Here is an 18,793-nt window from a genome sequence, read left to right as displayed (position 1 = left end):
TCGTTGAATTAATTAGGGGATGGGAGGAGGAAGGGAAGAATATTGAGTCACACGCGGAATTATTAAACCTGGCGTTGTGTATATATATACATAAAGAGTTTGTATGTAGAATCGTGAAAGAAAAAAAGAAAGAAAGTTGTTCGATGCGGAATATAGGGGGTTGCAACGAAGGGAAGAAACGTTGGATGAAATTTTCGGGAATGGCAAAGCTCGAGCTTACGAGTTAACCGAAAGTTTTCCACTGGTGATCTAATTAGAAGGTTCGTTGGAGTGGGTGGAGGTGTGTGGGTGTGTGAATGCGACTTGTTTTCCGCGTTTTTCCACGTTGTTCTGCATTGCGTGACCTTTTGCAACCCCTTGGGTCGTTGATCTTTCTCGTGGTGTTGCGAGATCGTTTGTGAAATATCGCATCGACGTGTGCGAAGCGAGAAATTTAGAAAATGAAATATAGTGGATGATGAAAAGAAATGGAAGATTATTTCCAAATTATAATTTTTCTCTTTTTGGAAAATATGGAAAACTATTGTCACAAATCCTTTTCCAAATTGAAGATAAATAGATGAACGGGATAAAAAAGTTTCCATCTACATTTTTATCTATATTTTTAAACATTTACAAATTTAAGAAACACGTCGTAAATCTTCATCAGAGATAAAAGGAAAAAAGAAAGGAAAATAGAGATTAGAATTGATCAGAAAAATAAGAATCAAGAAAACATGGAATAAACTCAAGATAATTAATGCAAAATACGATTTTACATCCACCACCCTCATCGATTCTGGATCATCCAATCCAGAGGGATATGGACCAGCAATCTGGCAAAGTCAAGAAACATACACGCGCACCGGATGTCTGAAACTTGCGCAGAATTTCGAACGGAAACAAATAATCGGCGTACTACTCGCAATCCACCCCCTTCATGGCCAAATATTTTGCCACGCGAAATAGAGAGAGAGGAAGTAACGAAGGAGATGCCTTCGGCAAACTGCATTACCTCCGCTCAATCTTGATGAACAAGGGCCGAGGAGGGCCCTTTGACTCATTAAGAAAATAACCCGACATCGATACCTCTCCGCCTAGACAAGGGGAGAGACGCCATAATTGCGTATAAACAACGTTTCCTCGTTGGGCTGGAGGATCGTCAGATACTGATGAGAACTTGTGGTTAAGGTTGTGTGTGTGTGTGTGTCACGATACAGCGTGTGTTATAATGAAAAAAAAAAGGAGGGGAGGTAATTTCGAAGAAACGAATTTTTCTTGGAAATTGTAAAACGATTTTACAATCTTGTTTTTGGAAGGGATATTTTACAATTTATCGTTCAAGATTTCGTTGGACTTATTAATTTCTTCCATGATATTTTGTGACTAAAAGAAAATGCTGATTTATTTTACAGGATGAAGAAGAAGAAACGAGGGGGGAAAGAAGAAGTAGGATAATTAGAAAATTAAAATGAGAATCGGTGGGGAAGATGAGGTTTGGTAGAGGTAATTACAAGGATTATCTTTTGAATGAAGAAAAGAAGAGGAAAAATGTGTTATTAACTCTAATCACGCGTAAATATTAAATGTAAAGGGAAATATTCATTTTTGAAACAAAAGGAAATAATAATCGTCTCGTATAGCGTGGTATAGTTTAATCAACTGCGTATTAAAAATTCGCGGAACTTTGTGATTACGCGAAATGTTAATTTTTTTTAACGTCAAAGGTAAAAATGACAGAGGAAAATTGACAAGCAACGTCAAAGATTATTAAAAAGAATTCGCGTATCAAAGGATCAGCTTCTACGTACGTATTTTCGATCGTGTTCTTTCGTTTATTATTAGTCAAGTTTGATATTTTGAAAATTAGTTTCTCTAATTAAAAAAAAAGATAATAAATAAACATCAAGAAATAGTAAAAAAAATTCTGGAAGAGTTTCGAATCATCCCTTTTGACACATTCGTCATTCAATGAAATTTCAAGTTTGGTACTTGAAATTTTTCGTACGAGCTTTATAATTATAAGGGTTGAATTAGGGGTTGAATTAGGGGTTGAATTAGGGGTTCGAAGGTAAACTAAAATTACGAGAGATTTTAGAAATCGTATATCGTAAGTTATTAGAAAATACAACCCTCTCGACAAAGGATCAACCGGAAGCAATCACAGGGCTTATCATCTTATCATCCCCTTTGATCTATCCATCAAACAAGCGCCTGTCAAAATTTGTAACTTTATAATTAGTTTTACAACTATAACTAGAAAAGCTGAAAATAAAATTTTTCCTCGAGCGCTTCCCGAATCATTTCCCGCAATATTTCAAAAATTTAGAAATATTACAAAATTTATGTATCGAAGAATCCTCAAACATTTCCAATCATTCCTCACACACTAATCTTTTGTCAATTAATTTCCAATTAATTTTCATTAATAATCATTCGCAATATTAAAAAATTCACGCGATACAAAATCACGAAGTATTCCCAAATATTTTTCCAATTACTTCACCCTATATTAAACTCGAAATTTTTTACTCTACCAACAATGATCCACAAATTTTCCAAATTTCAAAAATAATCTACTCAAACTCTTTCAATAATCTCCATTACCAATCACGAAGTATTCCCAAATACTTTTCCAATTACTTCACCCTATATTAAACTCGAAATTTTTTACTCTAACAATGATCCACAAATTTTCCAAATTTCAAAAATAATCTACTCAAACTCTTTCAACAATCTCCATTAGCAATCACGAAGTATTCCCAAATACTTTTCCAATTACTTCACCCTATATTAAACTCGAAATTTTTTATTCTACCAACAATGATCCACAAATTTTCCAAATTTCAAAAATAATCTACTCAAACTCTTCCAACAATCTCGAATCACGAAGTATTGCCAAATACTTTTCTAATTACTTCACCCTATATTAAACTCGAAATTTTTTACTCTACCAACAATGATCCACAAATTTTCCAAATTTCAAAAATAATCTACTCAAACTTTTCCAACAATCTCGAAGTATTGCCAAATACTTTTCCAATTACTTCACCCTATATTAAACTCGAAATTTTTTATTCCATCAACAATGATCCACAAATTTTCCAAATTTCACAAATAATCTACTCAAACAATCTCGAATCACGAAGTATTGCCAAATACTTTTCTAATTACCTCACTCTATATTAAACTCGAAATTTTTTATTCTACCAACAATGATCCACAAATTTTCCAAATTTCAAAAATAATCTACTCAAACTCTTTCAACAATCTCGAAGTATTGCCAAATATTTTTCTAATTACTTCATCCTATATTAAACTCGAAATTTTTTATTCTACCAACAATGATCCACAAATTTTCCAAATTTCAAAAATAATTTGCTCTTTCAACAATCTCCATTACCTCGAATTAATTATTAAATTAATTTAAACAAACTCGAATTACACGAATTTCCATTCTCAATAACTCGAAATTTTAAACAATTGCTCGAAGAATCAGTACGCCACCGGAAATGATCTTTTAAGCCCTCCTTTCCAATCGTTCTCTTTGATTTATCCGACGTCGATCGCTGCGAAAGATGGACGAGGGCCACGCGTAATTGTCCACGATCTTTCTCTTCCTCGATCCGATACATACGTTTCGTATCATGCCGTGCATTCCGTTCCAAAAAATATACGAATCACCGGCCAATAACGTGACGAGATTTTCAATCGGCGCCCGGACATTTTTACGGGTTCCGGCATTACCGCAAGACGAATTGGGTCTCGAAGGGGAATCCGGTCTCGAAGATGGATCACCTTCGCGAATCGTATGGCGAATCGCCAACTGTATAATCCGGGGGGAATTTTTACTTTTACGTGGGCCAGGATTTGGAGGGGGAATTGGAGGGTTGGAAGATCTTTTTTTCTTTTTCCGAGTTTGAAGGATGATTCGATTTGGAAAAGAAGAGAAATTAAATTTGTATGAACATGTGAAGAAGATTGAGGAAGATTGTATGATGTATGAGGGATATATGTGGTTTGGATATTTCTTCTTATATTTTGACTTTCCTCATTTTTCAATAAAGAATGTGAAACATTTCGAGGAATTTAATTATTCGTTATATTATATATATTTTTTGCCCTGCACATAAATTGTATTGTTGTGAGATAATGATTGAAAATTTGAAGATGAAGAAGAAATGAAGAGATCTTTTTTCTTTTTTTAAGGAATTAATTGGGACATCAGACAAACATCAGACATATGATTAATCTAAATTTTATTATAGATGAAATGGATGAAGTAGATAGATGGATGAAGTGATATAAATTTTTTCCATCCTGTTTAAAATACATATACATTTCGATATTCTATTTCTGATAAACTGATAAATGATATACACCAATTTTGGAATCTACATGTTATTATTTCTAACTAAATTCGCAAGAAAATTTCACAAAATACAACATAAAACTCTCAAGAAACTCGCTCCTCAATATATGAATCAAAATATATATGGCTATTTAAAAATTCTCAACCATATGTGGTTTCGTTCTAACTATAACATCTTGAAAAAGAACCATTCCAAATCCAACTATCCTATCACGCGTACCGAAATTCGACATGAAAGATCCAATCATCTTAAAAACAAAAATTTTTGGCAACCGCTGTGCACTTTTTACCGCAAAAAAGGCATCACAAGCCCCAAACTCTTCTCCTCTTTCTCTTCCTTTTGCACTGCAACGTGTGCACACACAAAAAAGAAGAAGAAAGAAAAGAAAAGAGAAGAAAACTACTCGAGAAGACAACTGCATCGAATACTGGGTTGGCACGCGCTCGATAGATCAATTCTCTCATTGTCAACGACCTGGAAATACAGCCATTCCTAAATTCAGACTTCTCTCCCTCTCTCTTTCAGGCCACGTGAAAAAAAATAAACGAAAATAATTCACGCATGAAGTGAAAAAAAAAAAGGAGAAAAAATGAAGAGAGAAAAAAGATGGGCCGCGATTCAGAGAGAGAGAGAGAGATCCGTTAGTCCGATCTGGAACTGCAGCAAGCTTCGAGTCCGTCACATTTCCACGGATTATCCGGATCATGGAAATCCTCCGCTTCAAGTTCGAGTGCTCGTCGACACGTTCGAGTTCCACAACTCGGGAGTATGCTCGAGAAAATAACGACTATGGCCGTTTAAAAAAATCTTTCGGATACTTGATATACATAAATTTATCCTTCATTTATTTTATCTATATGGAAAGTTAGTTTTCGATACGTTTAATCGTGGTTCAAACTTCTCGAAACGCGTAAATGGAATTGTGCATGCGAGTAAGTTGTTTCGTGACGAATAAATATATATCACTTTTATAATTGTGTGTTATTAAATTGTCATTTGAATTGTTAATTCTAATAGTTCTTCTGTGACGAGTTAGATTCTACAAAGAAAATGTTGAAAATGTTAGGACTTATTTGTCAAGTATTTCTATAGCTTCATTACAGCTACATTGTATGATAAACAATTTAATCTTCAACAATTTTGGTTATTATCAGAAATTTTGCATCACGTCAAAGTTTTTTAGAAAAATATTCTGTGTTTATCAATAATTTTGAATAAAATTCTATAACTCATAGTTAATTGTACTATTGATTAATTTATCCTGTTTTTATTCAAAATTCTATTCTTTGTAGAAAATTGTCCAAATTAAAAAAAAAAGAATCATTCATTCGAATCAATATTCCCTTGAAAGACACACAATCCTCGATCAATTCTTAACTAACAATTAAACGACTCTAAAATATTAAAAAAATCTCCGTTTACTTCTTGCTTATTACTATTCTAAATCATTATTAAAATTATTAATTTAATTATGCTCTATAAAATAATTCCATCCTCGTCTCCTCAATTCCTTCTTCAAAATTGTCATCGTCAAATAATTATTCATTACTACATTGTTAAAAAATCCAATGCATATTATCTATTCTCCAAAATAATTCCATCTCCAACTTGCTCGATCCCCAATCGATATTCCATTCGAAACATCCCATCCCATAGAGAAAAGAAAGTAAAGAGAAGACATTAAAAAGTCTTCGACCCGGTCGATCGAGAGTCCCAAGCGAGGCACGAGTTTCTAAGGGAGAACTTCTGAGTAGACGACAGTAATTGTCCCATTCTTCAAGAAAGAAAGAAAGGAAGAAAAAGAAAAGAGGAAAGATTTCGATCGAACGAATGAAATTTGTATCGATTCATCCCAGAGTGAATACGCGATCGGTTAAAGGGTTAATCAATTTCAAGTTAATAGAACTTGGTGGTTAACTTGATGGCGTTGTCAGAAAACACAATGTTGCGATAATTCTCTTGGTCTCTTGGCTTGTTAAGTTGGATAGAAACAGAAATACAGCTGCTATTGCCTCTTCGGGGGTGGTTTTTATCTTTTTTTTTTATTTCGTTCGACCATTTATCCCCGATTCTGAAAGTGTAAAAGAAGACGTTCGTCAATTTTCCGCCTTTTCTCTTCTCTCTCGTTTTTTTCTTGATCGAGCTTTATGATGGATGCGATGATGGTTTGTGCTGTAGTTTCATGCATTTATCGTGATCTTGATTTTATGATCTTGATTTAATCGAGACGAGCATGATTTGATTTCGATATTGGAGTCGAATTTTATTTATTATTTCTTGCCTTAATCGAGATATAATTGCTCGTTTAAATTTTCGTCCCATGTACGAACAGCAAAAATAAAATTTCTGGAGAAATATTTAAAGTTGTTGATATTATCGTAGTGCTTGATAAAATTTAAACAATAAACACCTTCAATTTTTTACTAGGATTGATATTTATAATATCTCGAATTTTTATATCTGAATATTTGAAGTAGCTTGAAATGTTTGGACTTTGATGATCTTTGAATTATATGAAACGAAAATTTTTCGTTTATGTGACTCGCTCGAATATTTATTCAATCCTCTTGATATAAATAAAATAATGCGGTGGAATCGATTTCTTATTTGATGCGATTTATAAATAAATATTTTAAAATGTAAGAATCATCGTGATTCGAAAATAGCATTCGAAAATTCATTAGAAAAGAATTTTACGAATTTTCCATTTAATAACGCAAAAAAAAAAAATCACATTTATTTTAAATCAATTTAATTCGTATCGAAATGCATTAAATTCTGAAGAACAAGAATTCTCGAGGATTATTACTGCTCGAGAAATTCGTTCGTTGATGCATTCGAACGAACGAAGTAGAATCGTGCTGACTTCGTACAGACTTGGCCATCACGGATACCGATCTCCATTGTGCTTAACCCATGTACTTACTCGTCGACATTAAGTCCTCCCACGAAACACTTGCTCTCAATCGTAAAGCAAACTAAACCGTCTCTGTGTGCAACTAATCGACCTCGCTAGTTCTTCTCAGAAGTTGGCTCAAACCTTTGTAATTCCAATTAACTCCGATTCTCTGAATTTTGCTTACAAAGAAATATTATTTCTTTATTTCCTTACTAGGAAACGGATTTTTGATTCGAATGATTGAATCACGAATTGAATGTTTTTGATAAATACAGGAAATTATTTTAGAATTTTCTTAAGAATCCTGAGAAAATTATTTAATTCGAAAATTAAATAATTGTGATTAGAAGAAAAAAATCTTCGTTTATGAAAGAATGAATTTTATCAATTTCTCATTATGAGAATTATTCACGAATATATTCATATTACACGAATAATATCTTTAGAATTTAATTATTGATCTCCGAATCGATAATTAAGATAATGGGCAAATGTGTGCGTTGATTCAGGAATGAAGTTCGATTATTGAGAAAGAAAAATGACAGATATGGAGGATCAGCTATTATCATATGAACTCCTATTATTCCAACGATCCATTTATCCCAATTGATACGTTTAGATAGATGGAGTTCTAATGTACTTTATAACAAGCTTGCCAAAACTCCACTCTCTAAAATTCTATAATCTCGTAATAAAATTTCTCTCATTGATCATTTTAAACATCTTAAACGAATTTAATTTTTTTTTTTTTGTAAATAAAATTATTTTGACATTTATAATTCATTTCCCTTCGAAAAATTGAAAATAATAATTTTTTTGGGATAAATGGATTTTTAAAAAATGGTCAAAATCTATTACGAAAACGATTTTAACTAAAAATAATGTAACGAATGGAATTGAATTGACGAAGAGAAGAAATCGTTTCGATAAACTTGATTGTTCCCTGGCTCGAAGATTTTTATTGAATTCGAAAATGATTATTTTAATTCGTAGTTGCCGCTCCGTATGTATCGATATTGGAACCCAGCCGACCGTTTCGATAATTTAAATATATATCGCGCGAATGAATTGCGTGTATCGAGGGGAGGAGGGTGGTATCGAAACGCGTATCGTTTAATAAAATTCGAGAATTTTTAGAATCTCTGAGAAATTTCGTATTATAACGCAATATTTTCTTTCCTTCGATTTTATTGGAATTTTAATGGGCGAAAATTTTTGCCGAATATTCAATTTCTGATATAAATAGAGCACTCTGACAACCCATTTGCAATTCCAAAACTTTTATGAAGTTTCATATTCGGGGGGGGGGGGGGGAATGAAACGATAAATTCTCGACGACAACGATCTTATATACTTGTATAAATAATAAATAATAATTACATAACGAGACGATATTAATTTCATCCTTATTTTTTCTTTTGATAATGATGATGATGATAAAACGAATAAGAAATGAGGGAGGGAGAAAAAGTGAGGAAGATAAATGTAAATGAGGCCAAGTCGTAAGTAGAAACAGATAATTGCTGGTCAGACGTGTTTCTTGAGGATTATTTCGCGAAAACTGTACATCTATCTTATTAAACTTGTAATTTCGAAGTAATAACGAATGATATTTCTCAGAAAGTCGACTCGAAATTTCGAAGTAATATTACTTAATTATACATTGAATATTTGATGAATTTTTTACCTAACAAAAAAATTTTTTAAATTTGAAAATTCTACGTTCAATTAGATACCCTATTTTGTATACCTTAAACATTTATTTGACGGTGTAATAGAATTAGAAGGGATTCAAAATAATTCTTTCTTCTCTGTCAGATACAGAAAACAATAATTTCCAATTTTTCATAATCGATAAATTATACCAATTACATTTATTCAAAGTATCAATTTTGTAATCCTATCCTTAAAAAAAAAAAATTAAAGGACAATCTTCCAAGAAAATCGAAAACCAATTCATCGAAGCAACACGAATTTTTATTACCAATTACATCTGAAAACAATTATAAATCCAATTTATTCCAAATATATTTACATTTTTACGGAGAGGGAAAATATAACTCGACAATCTCCGCGGGATCGGGATCTATTGAAACAAAAAGTAGAAGGCACTCGGGAAAAATCATAACGATAAAAACCAGCCCTCAGAGGAAGCACGATACCGCAACGAAATCTAGCAGAAAAATAATTGCACCGATATCGTTTAACGCTTCGCTTAAGTTTCCTCGTTCAACGACGACGATTAAAAACAGAAGAGGAGGAAAGGGAGGAGAAGGAGGAAAGGGAGGAGGAGGAGGAAAGAGAGAAAAAAAAAGAAACAAGTGAAAGAGAATAAAATAAAGGGAAGAAGGGGAGAGGAAAAGGAAAGGAGATTTGTCTATTTAATGTCTGGACATCGATCGAACAACATCGGATTGAATCGGCGACCGGCCGCCGACTGTCGAGCCATGAATAATCCAGAAAGCGGAATAATTTCGCGTTGAATTCGAATCTGAGATCGATCACGACTACACCTATGGACGATCTAACCCAGTTTCACCTTCGAGGCGTGTTTCAAGCCACCAGTTTTCCCGCAGAACCGAGCCAGGTCGATAAAAAACACACGATTTTACACCTTTCTCCACTTATCCGTATATTTCTGCTGCGCCTCGAATGTGTTTCGAGTCTTTTCCTCTTTTTTTTTTTTTTTTAAGGAATTTCTTCCCAAAGAGCGAGAAGTGAATTCTAATGAAATTGTTGTTATTAATAATGAATTTATTTATAATTAATTGGTTTGGACGAGGAAAGATAAATTGGAGGTTTGAAAAGGAATATAGGTGAAAGTGAATTTTTTTTCGAGATGGATAAAATATTTATAATGGAAGGATGAATTCTAGGATTCAATTTTTATTTCAATGGTTGGAAAATAAATTTTTATAAATTTTTATAAAGAGATGAAAAGGAAGAATGTTCAAGATATTGAGGAATGTATACTAATTTGTGGGAAAGTTAGAATATAAAAATATTTATATATTTCTGAAAATGAAAGAAGGAATTTGTAAGAATTGGAAAACAATTATTCGATGAAAAATGAATTCTACATTTCCCTATCCTTTATAATAAAATATAAAATAAACTGTATGGATATTTTATCGTTTAATAACTTTCATCTAACGTAATGTATTAAATCGTTAATATAAATAAAATAAATAGATATTGGACAAATATGTGAAGCAATAATATTTTATCTAACAAATTTTTATTTACGAATATAATTCGTTTCGAATTAAAATTTTCCTACGCCTCTTCCTTTTTTTATTTTCAGATATTTTATTGCTTTTATATAATATACGTTTTAAAAAAAAAAGCAACATGAATAACAGTGATCAAAATAATTGAGTGATTAAATCAAAATGGCGTTTTGAAAATTACTTAATTTCCATTCTATTCTATTTTATCAATTTTAGAATAATATCAAAAAATTTATAACTAATAAAATGGAAAAAATTATAATGATCATTTATTATTCGTACACGATATTTGCGAAATTAAGAATCGAAGATTTGAATATAATTTTAAATATTATTTACATCGAAAAATAAATTCATCAATCATTTTAATCTTGAAACACGATTTTCGTTTAATAAATTACTGTTCGATATTTTATTTATCAAGAGACGAGATAAGAAAATTTAATACAAGAGAGGAATTATATTGTTTTCGGAATCAATTTTTGGAGAAGAAAAAAAAATTTACAAACTTTATGAAATTTAACTTAACATCGAGACATTATTTTTTCACGATATACCTAACCCTGAACTTATCTGGCATGCTTTGATTTTCTTTTTTTAGCCACTTGCATGAATGTCTGCTTTTTATCTTGACTTGCAAGAGAGAAGCATAAGTTCTTAAAATTAAACCTCAAATCTCGTACCATGATATTATACGAAAAAAGAAAGAAAACTATGCTATATTTTCCTCCCTGATAACTATAATTAATTACTTAATCTGAATAAATCACCTTACAACTTAACTTGGTATTAACATTTTTTTTACTATGAAAATGTCACTATCCATTAATTAAATTAAAACCGAAAATTATTAATTAACTTATCCTGTTAGATTTATGAATTTGTTCAATCATTTCTTAACTAAACAACTCTTTTATCAATTTATACCTATGAATTATATATCAAATAATACTTAACTCTTTATAACTTTCTTTGTTAAACTATTGTCTAGATTGATAAAGGATAAAAATTTGCTTTTTATACAACTACTTCTTATCATTTCCTGTTATTTGTTTAATCTAGTTTAATTTATTAACCTAAAAATCTAGTAATTCTAAAAATATAAATAATATCATAACATTGAGGAAAAACTAAAAATTATGTTTTTTTCATTTTAATAATAAAATGCAGGATGTAAAAGTTAATTTTCATAAAAGTTACTGGACGCAAAGAAAAATATTTGAAATATTTTTACAAAAATGAATATCTTAACGGAATTCCAATTCTTCGAGGCATGAATACGAACAAGAGAATTCTATTTACGTAAATTCTGATCGATCTGACACTTTCTGTCTTTCAAACGCGTTACATGGAGCAGTTTCTCGTTCGAACTATTCTTTCACATCCTATACCATCTCATTTTAAAAACAATGGAATATTTTAGGAAGTCTGACAAATATCCCCTTTCTTTACTTCAGATAAAAAATTCCTACTTTTAAAGATTGTATTCAAAAATGTTATAAAATAACGAAAAAAATTTATATTTTTCTCATTAACTCTCGATAATCTTTAGAATAAAATATATTAAATCTCTTTGTCTAAAATAATAGAAAGAAAAAAATAAAATGTTTGTCATCATTCCTATAATCTTCCACAAGATAGATGAATCTAATCCTCAATCATCTAATTTTTACAATAGAAATTTTAGAGATACTCGAAAATTCTATCGCATATAATTAAAATGTAATTAAAATTCTAACGTCACGAATAAATATTTCTATGGAATACAATACCCTCTTCCTCCAAAATTAATCTTCTGAAAAATTTTTAAATCTGAAAATTCCATACGATGATAAAGAACCAAAGATACTTTCTCTCATTGCAATCCATAAATAACATATCAAAGAAGCTTAGGATTATCTGGATGAATTCGAAATAAGAGATGGAGGATAGAATAAAATTTATGACTCGACTTGGGATAAAATTTAAAAAACTTTGGTTCATTAATAATTCTGTTTAAAAAAAAAAAAAAAAGAAAAAGAAAAAGCAGTGGAGAATTATGAATGAACTTTTATTCGAAATATTCGATACGTATATATTTCTTTTTTTTATATAATCCTTTTTTTTTTCAGTAGAAATAACAGATATGAATATTTGCATTATAGATTTCGAATTATTTCGCATTTTTAACGGAAACGACGGTTCCACATTTTAAAAGATTGCCTTCGAATTAAATTCCCACACATTTTACCGAAAACTGATCGTTAATCTATCATTCATGAATGAGGCGGGCAACGTGCACGTACTACAAATACACGACAATGACTTAATCAGGATTTGAATGCTTAATCGAACCTTAACGAAGTGGTATTAATAATTAAATCATTGGCCATTATCGAGGTGATTTTTATGTGACGTTTATTCACGCTTGAATGAAACGAACCTCGCCATTTCGCGAAATTTAATTTAAAAATCAAGTAAATTTGCTTGAATGAAAGGTGAACACAATGGTGAAAATAAGGGAATGAATTTTATCAAATTGTTAACACGTATAACAATGAATATTTATCAACCTGTGTTAATACCTTCCTATTGTATACTCTATCTCATGGATGTCACCCTTATCTTTCCTATTAATTTATTAATACCATAGATTGTGTATAAAGCGTAAAATGATGTGTATACAAAACACCTGGCAACTAAAAATTAATTGAAAAGTTAATCGATTTAGAATATACGTAAAAAAAAAAAAAAAAAAGAAATTAATATAGGAAATTGAAATTCTTAATAATTTTGTTTATCATAAAGTATATTAAATTATATATTTACTACGCATTTTATTTCAAGATCGTGACATAAACCTACTTTGATCCTCATACGTCCCTTGCGACTAATGTTTCACGCGATGAATATAAGGAAATACATCTGTACATCACTTTGCTATTTGAAAATGAGAGCGATATGTACGAGAAATTCTCGAATGTACGAGAATTTCTCTTTATTTTTTTTAAATTAATGTGAATTTAATAATTTCCAAGTTTATCAACTATTTTATATTGGATGGATTAAATTAAGATAAATGTTGATAAACGTTACATCCAGAATTACATACTATTTCATTAAATTTATTCTGGTACAGATGCAGATTATTACAGAGAAAAAGAACAAATTAAAAATATCCAAGCTTAAACTTTTAAAAAATCTACAATACTATGCTATATCTCTAACTATTTTAATTTAAATATTCCAGATATATCGAAATGTTCTGTTAATAAATAACGATAGCTAAATATCGGTCTAAGAGAAATGAAGAGGAACCGCGTTTCCAACGCTTCCAATATATCTCTCATCGTTGGAAACGATCGACTAACTAATATGTCTATTCCACGCGAAAAATCGTAAGAACTAATAATTCTAGATATAAATTTAACCTAAACACTAATCTAAGAACCGAACTTAATATTTAAATAACGCGACGTCGCAATTGTTCGTACTACACACAATTTAAATATTAATGCAAATCAATGGTTCCAATGTTATTTACGTACGTGCTCGCAAATCACGCGACCCAAAAAACAAAAACACGATGTGCGCACCAACCACTCCCGATAATGAACTCTAACGCAAAAGTCTAACGAATTCCTGAACTTCTAAGAAGAAAAAGAAATGAAAACAAAAACACGTACCATACCAAGATTTCACAGATATTTCCCACGGATGGTGACCTCACTCAGCTTCATAGTGTAAATACCTGGTCACCGTTCTCTCTCTCCCTCTCTCTCTCCCTTTCTCTCCCTCTCTCTCTCTCTCTATTCACTCATCCTTCCACCGCAAAAAAAAAGGAATCACCGAACATCAAAGGGCCAGAAGGGCGAGAAAAGCCACGGGAAGGGAGGAAGGAAGGGGGAGGAGGAGGAGGAGTCTACGTGGCGCGAAACGAAAACAAACGACGAAACGACGGAATAAGAGCGGATCCAAGACGAAGCATACCGTGTCGAGGAAGCTGCACCACCGAGGAATCGTTGAACCGGAAGAACATCGAACTCGCGCGAAACAGGAAGCGAGGGTGTTCTTTGTTTCTTCGTCGACCCCGACGGTTAAAGGGGGTGGATGAAAGAAGAAAGGTGGAGGAGGGAAAGGAAAAGGAAAGGAAAGGAAAAGAACAGGAAACGCGGGATGAAATTCGGCGAGCTGGTGCTTGGTGCTGGATCAAGCGAGCGGGAGGGACGGAGAAGGTGGCAAATGGTGACGATGGATACCCGTTGAAGGGGAAGGGGGGGAGGGAGGAGGGCACGGGAGGCCTCACACGCACAATGTGTTTCGATTGATAACGCGCGCGCGCGCCAACGGAGCAACGGACGACCTTTCTCGGTCGAGGATCAGTCGAAGACTGGTCGGCCGAAAGACTGGGAGGCCTCTTTTTCGAAAGCATCCACCGTTTTCTCCACGGTGGCGAGGCTTCCGGACAGAGGTAACCGGGCATGCGTGCAACGAGCCGCCCGATCAACGCACCGTACACACAGGGTGTGCCGACAAGCAAGCCCCGAGTCGCCTCGATCGTGGAAACGTGGAAACGAGAAAGGGTGAATTTCTTTTCTTTTTTTTTTTTTTTTTTTTTCATCGTCATCCTTTGTTCTTTGATTTGCTCGAATTGATTGTATCGTGGATAAGGCGCGAGAAATTTGAGAAGAGTAACGTAACGGTTTGTCTCGTTGTGAAAGGATAGATGAAACTGAGTTTTCTGAATTACGATCCCTATTTTTTGATACTGAGATTTATCCTTTTTTTCTCCTTCTGTGAGGAAAATTTTAAAGATTAACGAATTTTTTATAGTTTTATAGATTATAGAGTCTGAATGAACATGGTTTCTTCTAATTTAGGGTTCTTTTAATTTAGGTTGTGAATTTAAAAAATGAAAAATATAATAAATATTTCCTTTAAATATTAAAAGTTCTATAAATTGTAATAATGGTCCTAAATTTTTTGATATTGACACGATGAAATTTTAAATAGTTTGACACGAGTAAGAGAAATTTTGTAACACGATTTTATTTCGGAATGATACTATAAATATCGATAATCTTAGAAGAAGATATTTTTCTAAGATACGATTTAGAGATAATGATTTAATGATTAACTTTTTTATAAGAAATTTAACGTTTAATCTTGGAGAAAGGTGGTGAATTTGATTTTTATATGGATCATATAAAATCGATTGAAAATTTTGATATGAATTGGCAGCATGATTGATGGCCTTTTAAATCGGTAAGAAAATGAAAAATTATATCAGAAAAAAAAAAAATAAAATTCTAATATATTATAAGGATATATATTGCATCGAAGACAACAAAATAGAGTGAAGATATATATAGAACGATCTTCAATCCCATCTATCCGTCAGATTTTTTATTTCAAACTATATGTATCTTTTGATACCCCTACTGATTTTACGACGGCACTATATTTCCCTCCACTATCCATAGGGGACAAAAATGTACTCTCAGCAGATATACAATGTATATATATATATATATATATATATATAGGAAAATAATATGAAGATATATATCTATGACTTTCAATAATTTTTTTTCGATTAAATTTTCAATTTAATTTTCACGAGAATGTTTGATACACAATTCGATAAATATACGTTTAACATAAATAGGAAATTGTGAAATTTAATATGATTTATAGTAAATCTCATGCGTTTAAATAACAATTTTAATATTAAAATATTGTCAATTTTGGGGAAATTTTTAACCTATAAATCAAAATGAAAGAAATTGCATTAGAATTTTAATTGAAAAGAAAGTCTAATTGAAAAGAAATATCTATTATACTAAATATTGAAATGATAAATTGGAATGAAACAAAAAAACACCAAAAAGAATAGCAATTGCTTTAAACTAATTTAATTAATTTGTTTTATTAAACCGTATATCATGAAAAAATATTTATTTATTGTGAAAAAAAAGGATAAACATTTATTAATAGACTTATGGATCACCGATGACCCACATTAAATAAAACGTGTCAAATATTCGATTTTTTTTTTTTTTTTTTTTTTTTTTTTACAAATATCCACATACGATATTCGACAAACGTTATCTCCACACGTCCGTCCTTCGATGTCGATATTCATATTCTCTATATACGTCGAGCTTACGTGGCATAAAACAAACGAATATTCATGGCTTGATTCGCATTAATTTATCGACTGGTACCGGAATAATATTCGCTGTTCGGCACGAATATCGAATAATCTAACTACATTTGCGTGTTTTAACGAGACCGAATACTCGAGTGTTACTTGAAAGTATAGAATTATCTCTCCCTCTTTCATAATATGGAATGATTAATTTTCGAACGATATACAATATCGTTTAAAAATTTAGAATCATTTGATGAGAGATGATTAAAATTGTCATCATGATATAAAATTTAAATTTACAGGATTTAGTTGATTTAACTTGGAAACTTTAATTAAAATTTGGAAAAGAGTTATTCAAAATTTAAGAACAATTAGATCCTTGATCTATTTGATGAATATATATTATGAAATTATTTTATATTTAGGCTGTGAATTTAAGAAGAAATAGTCAAAAAGAAAAATATAATAAATATTTCCTTTAAATATTAAAAGTTCTATAAATTATAATAATGATTCTAAATTTTTTGATATTGATATAATATATGTTGAAATGTAAGAATTGAAAAGCTTAACTAAGAGTTTAACTAAGAGCTGAATTATTGAATTATGATTAAATATTTTTGGTTAGTAGTGAAAATTTTTTGATGATCTGTTAAAATTATAAGTTAAAATAAAATAGATGTATATAACAATAATAAATTATAGGATCGTATTACGAAACATTGTACGATTCCATCACTGCTTATATAATTTATGATATCGTGCTATGATACCATCTATTTAGTAAATAGTAATATATTTATTATATAAGCACAAAAAAATTCAATGTTTTATAAAATATCTAAATGTAATTCAAATTACTATTCGAAAATATATATCGCGAAAGTAAAAAGACTTTCTATCGAAACTTGATATTATTTACGAATATTTTAATTAAATAATTGAAATAATTCTTTTTGTTATTTAATTGATTATGTTATATGAATTAAAAATTGACTTACCAACCAGCTATGCCATTTGGTTGTATCTCCTGCAAGAATATACCCAATTCTCCTTTATCCTTACTGCGAAGACCAACCACACTAAATCCCAAACTTGTACCCTCTGGTTTATACAACTTTAAAAAAAAATTATTGTATTAAATCTCTCTCTTTCTCTCTTTGATTGTTGAATTAAAATATAAATAAAATATATTTTACCAACCTGCACAGTAAACACTTGACGACCTCTTGCTGCAGCTTCAATTACCTTCTTAAATTCTTTAACATATGTCGTTGTTGTAATTGGAGGCATTCCCATAACTTCAGATACAAGACTTGGACTTGTAACCTGCAACAAAATAAAAATATTAGTAAAAGTATTAAATGTAAGAAAAATTCAGACATTTATTTTAGGTATACTTTAAACAAAATTTTACCTGTGCACTAGTATCTTCGCTGCTACTATGCACCAATGGAACAACTGGAACTCTTTGATCTTCTAGTTCGCTGCTATCTTGATATAGATCTTGATATACATTTGATCCAAGTGGTTGTACCGGTGTACTAGGAACAGAAAGTTCAAGTTGTCCACTGATGTTTATATCAAAATCCCCAGGGATAATAGATGGATGCTGGCCTAGTTGAGTGTTTAATTCGATCAGAGAATCTTGAATGGTCACTATGCTACGAAATACTGGATCTTCCAGAAGAGAAATTAAAGATTTTATGTCTTGAGTAGTATGCATTTGTAGCTTCGGATCGTTACAATCTTCTACTCTTTCTTGCACATGCTCTAATAAATGAAGAGCTGTAGATATATCTGAAAAAAATAGTATTAAAACATGAATTAATATAACAAATTTTATGTAAAATGGATAATTGATTTCAGATTATAAATTATAAATTATAATATATTTAATTACCTGCACTTAAAGGCATTTTGTTTTTGGTAGATTTGTTTCAGGTAAATAATTGTAAAAAATCTTATAAATCCCTCTGTAAAAAAAGAAACATATATTCTAAATACATATATATGCATAATATATTATTTATATTTTATATTTTACATATTCTATATATTTTATTTAACAAAATAAAATTGTACAAATAAAATATATCTTAACCTCTATAACAGACAAGTATCGAAAAGAAATGACTAAAATTTATGAACTTTTTTGTCCAACTTAATAATTAAAATG

The 18,793-nt window shown here is 31.0% G+C and overlaps 1 protein-coding gene across 1 annotated transcript in view; it reads right to left on the bottom strand.

Annotated features, from left to right (window-relative positions):
- The window catches only part of LOC409020 (inaD-like protein), a 119,029-nt gene that overhangs the window by 99,945 nt on the left and 291 nt on the right, over window positions 1–18,793 (bottom strand). The window contains exons 2-5 of the mRNA XM_026442738.1: window positions 18,518–18,590; window positions 18,032–18,414; window positions 17,818–17,943; window positions 17,616–17,731 (exon numbers count right to left, since the gene is read on the bottom strand). Of these exons, the coding sequence (XP_026298523.1) occupies window positions 17,616–17,731; window positions 17,818–17,943; window positions 18,032–18,414; window positions 18,518–18,533 (641 nt within the window). The 5' untranslated portion in view covers window positions 18,534–18,590. The remainder of the gene's footprint in view (window positions 1–17,615; window positions 17,732–17,817; window positions 17,944–18,031; window positions 18,415–18,517; window positions 18,591–18,793) is intronic.

The sequence above is a fragment of the Apis mellifera genome, linkage group LG9, assembly GCF_003254395.2.
Source record: "Apis mellifera strain DH4 linkage group LG9, Amel_HAv3.1, whole genome shotgun sequence".
NCBI classification, from domain to species: domain Eukaryota; kingdom Metazoa; phylum Arthropoda; class Insecta; order Hymenoptera; family Apidae; genus Apis; species Apis mellifera.
Note: the sequence above shows the minus strand (reverse complement) of the source record. Positions and strands in the feature narration are given on the sequence as shown.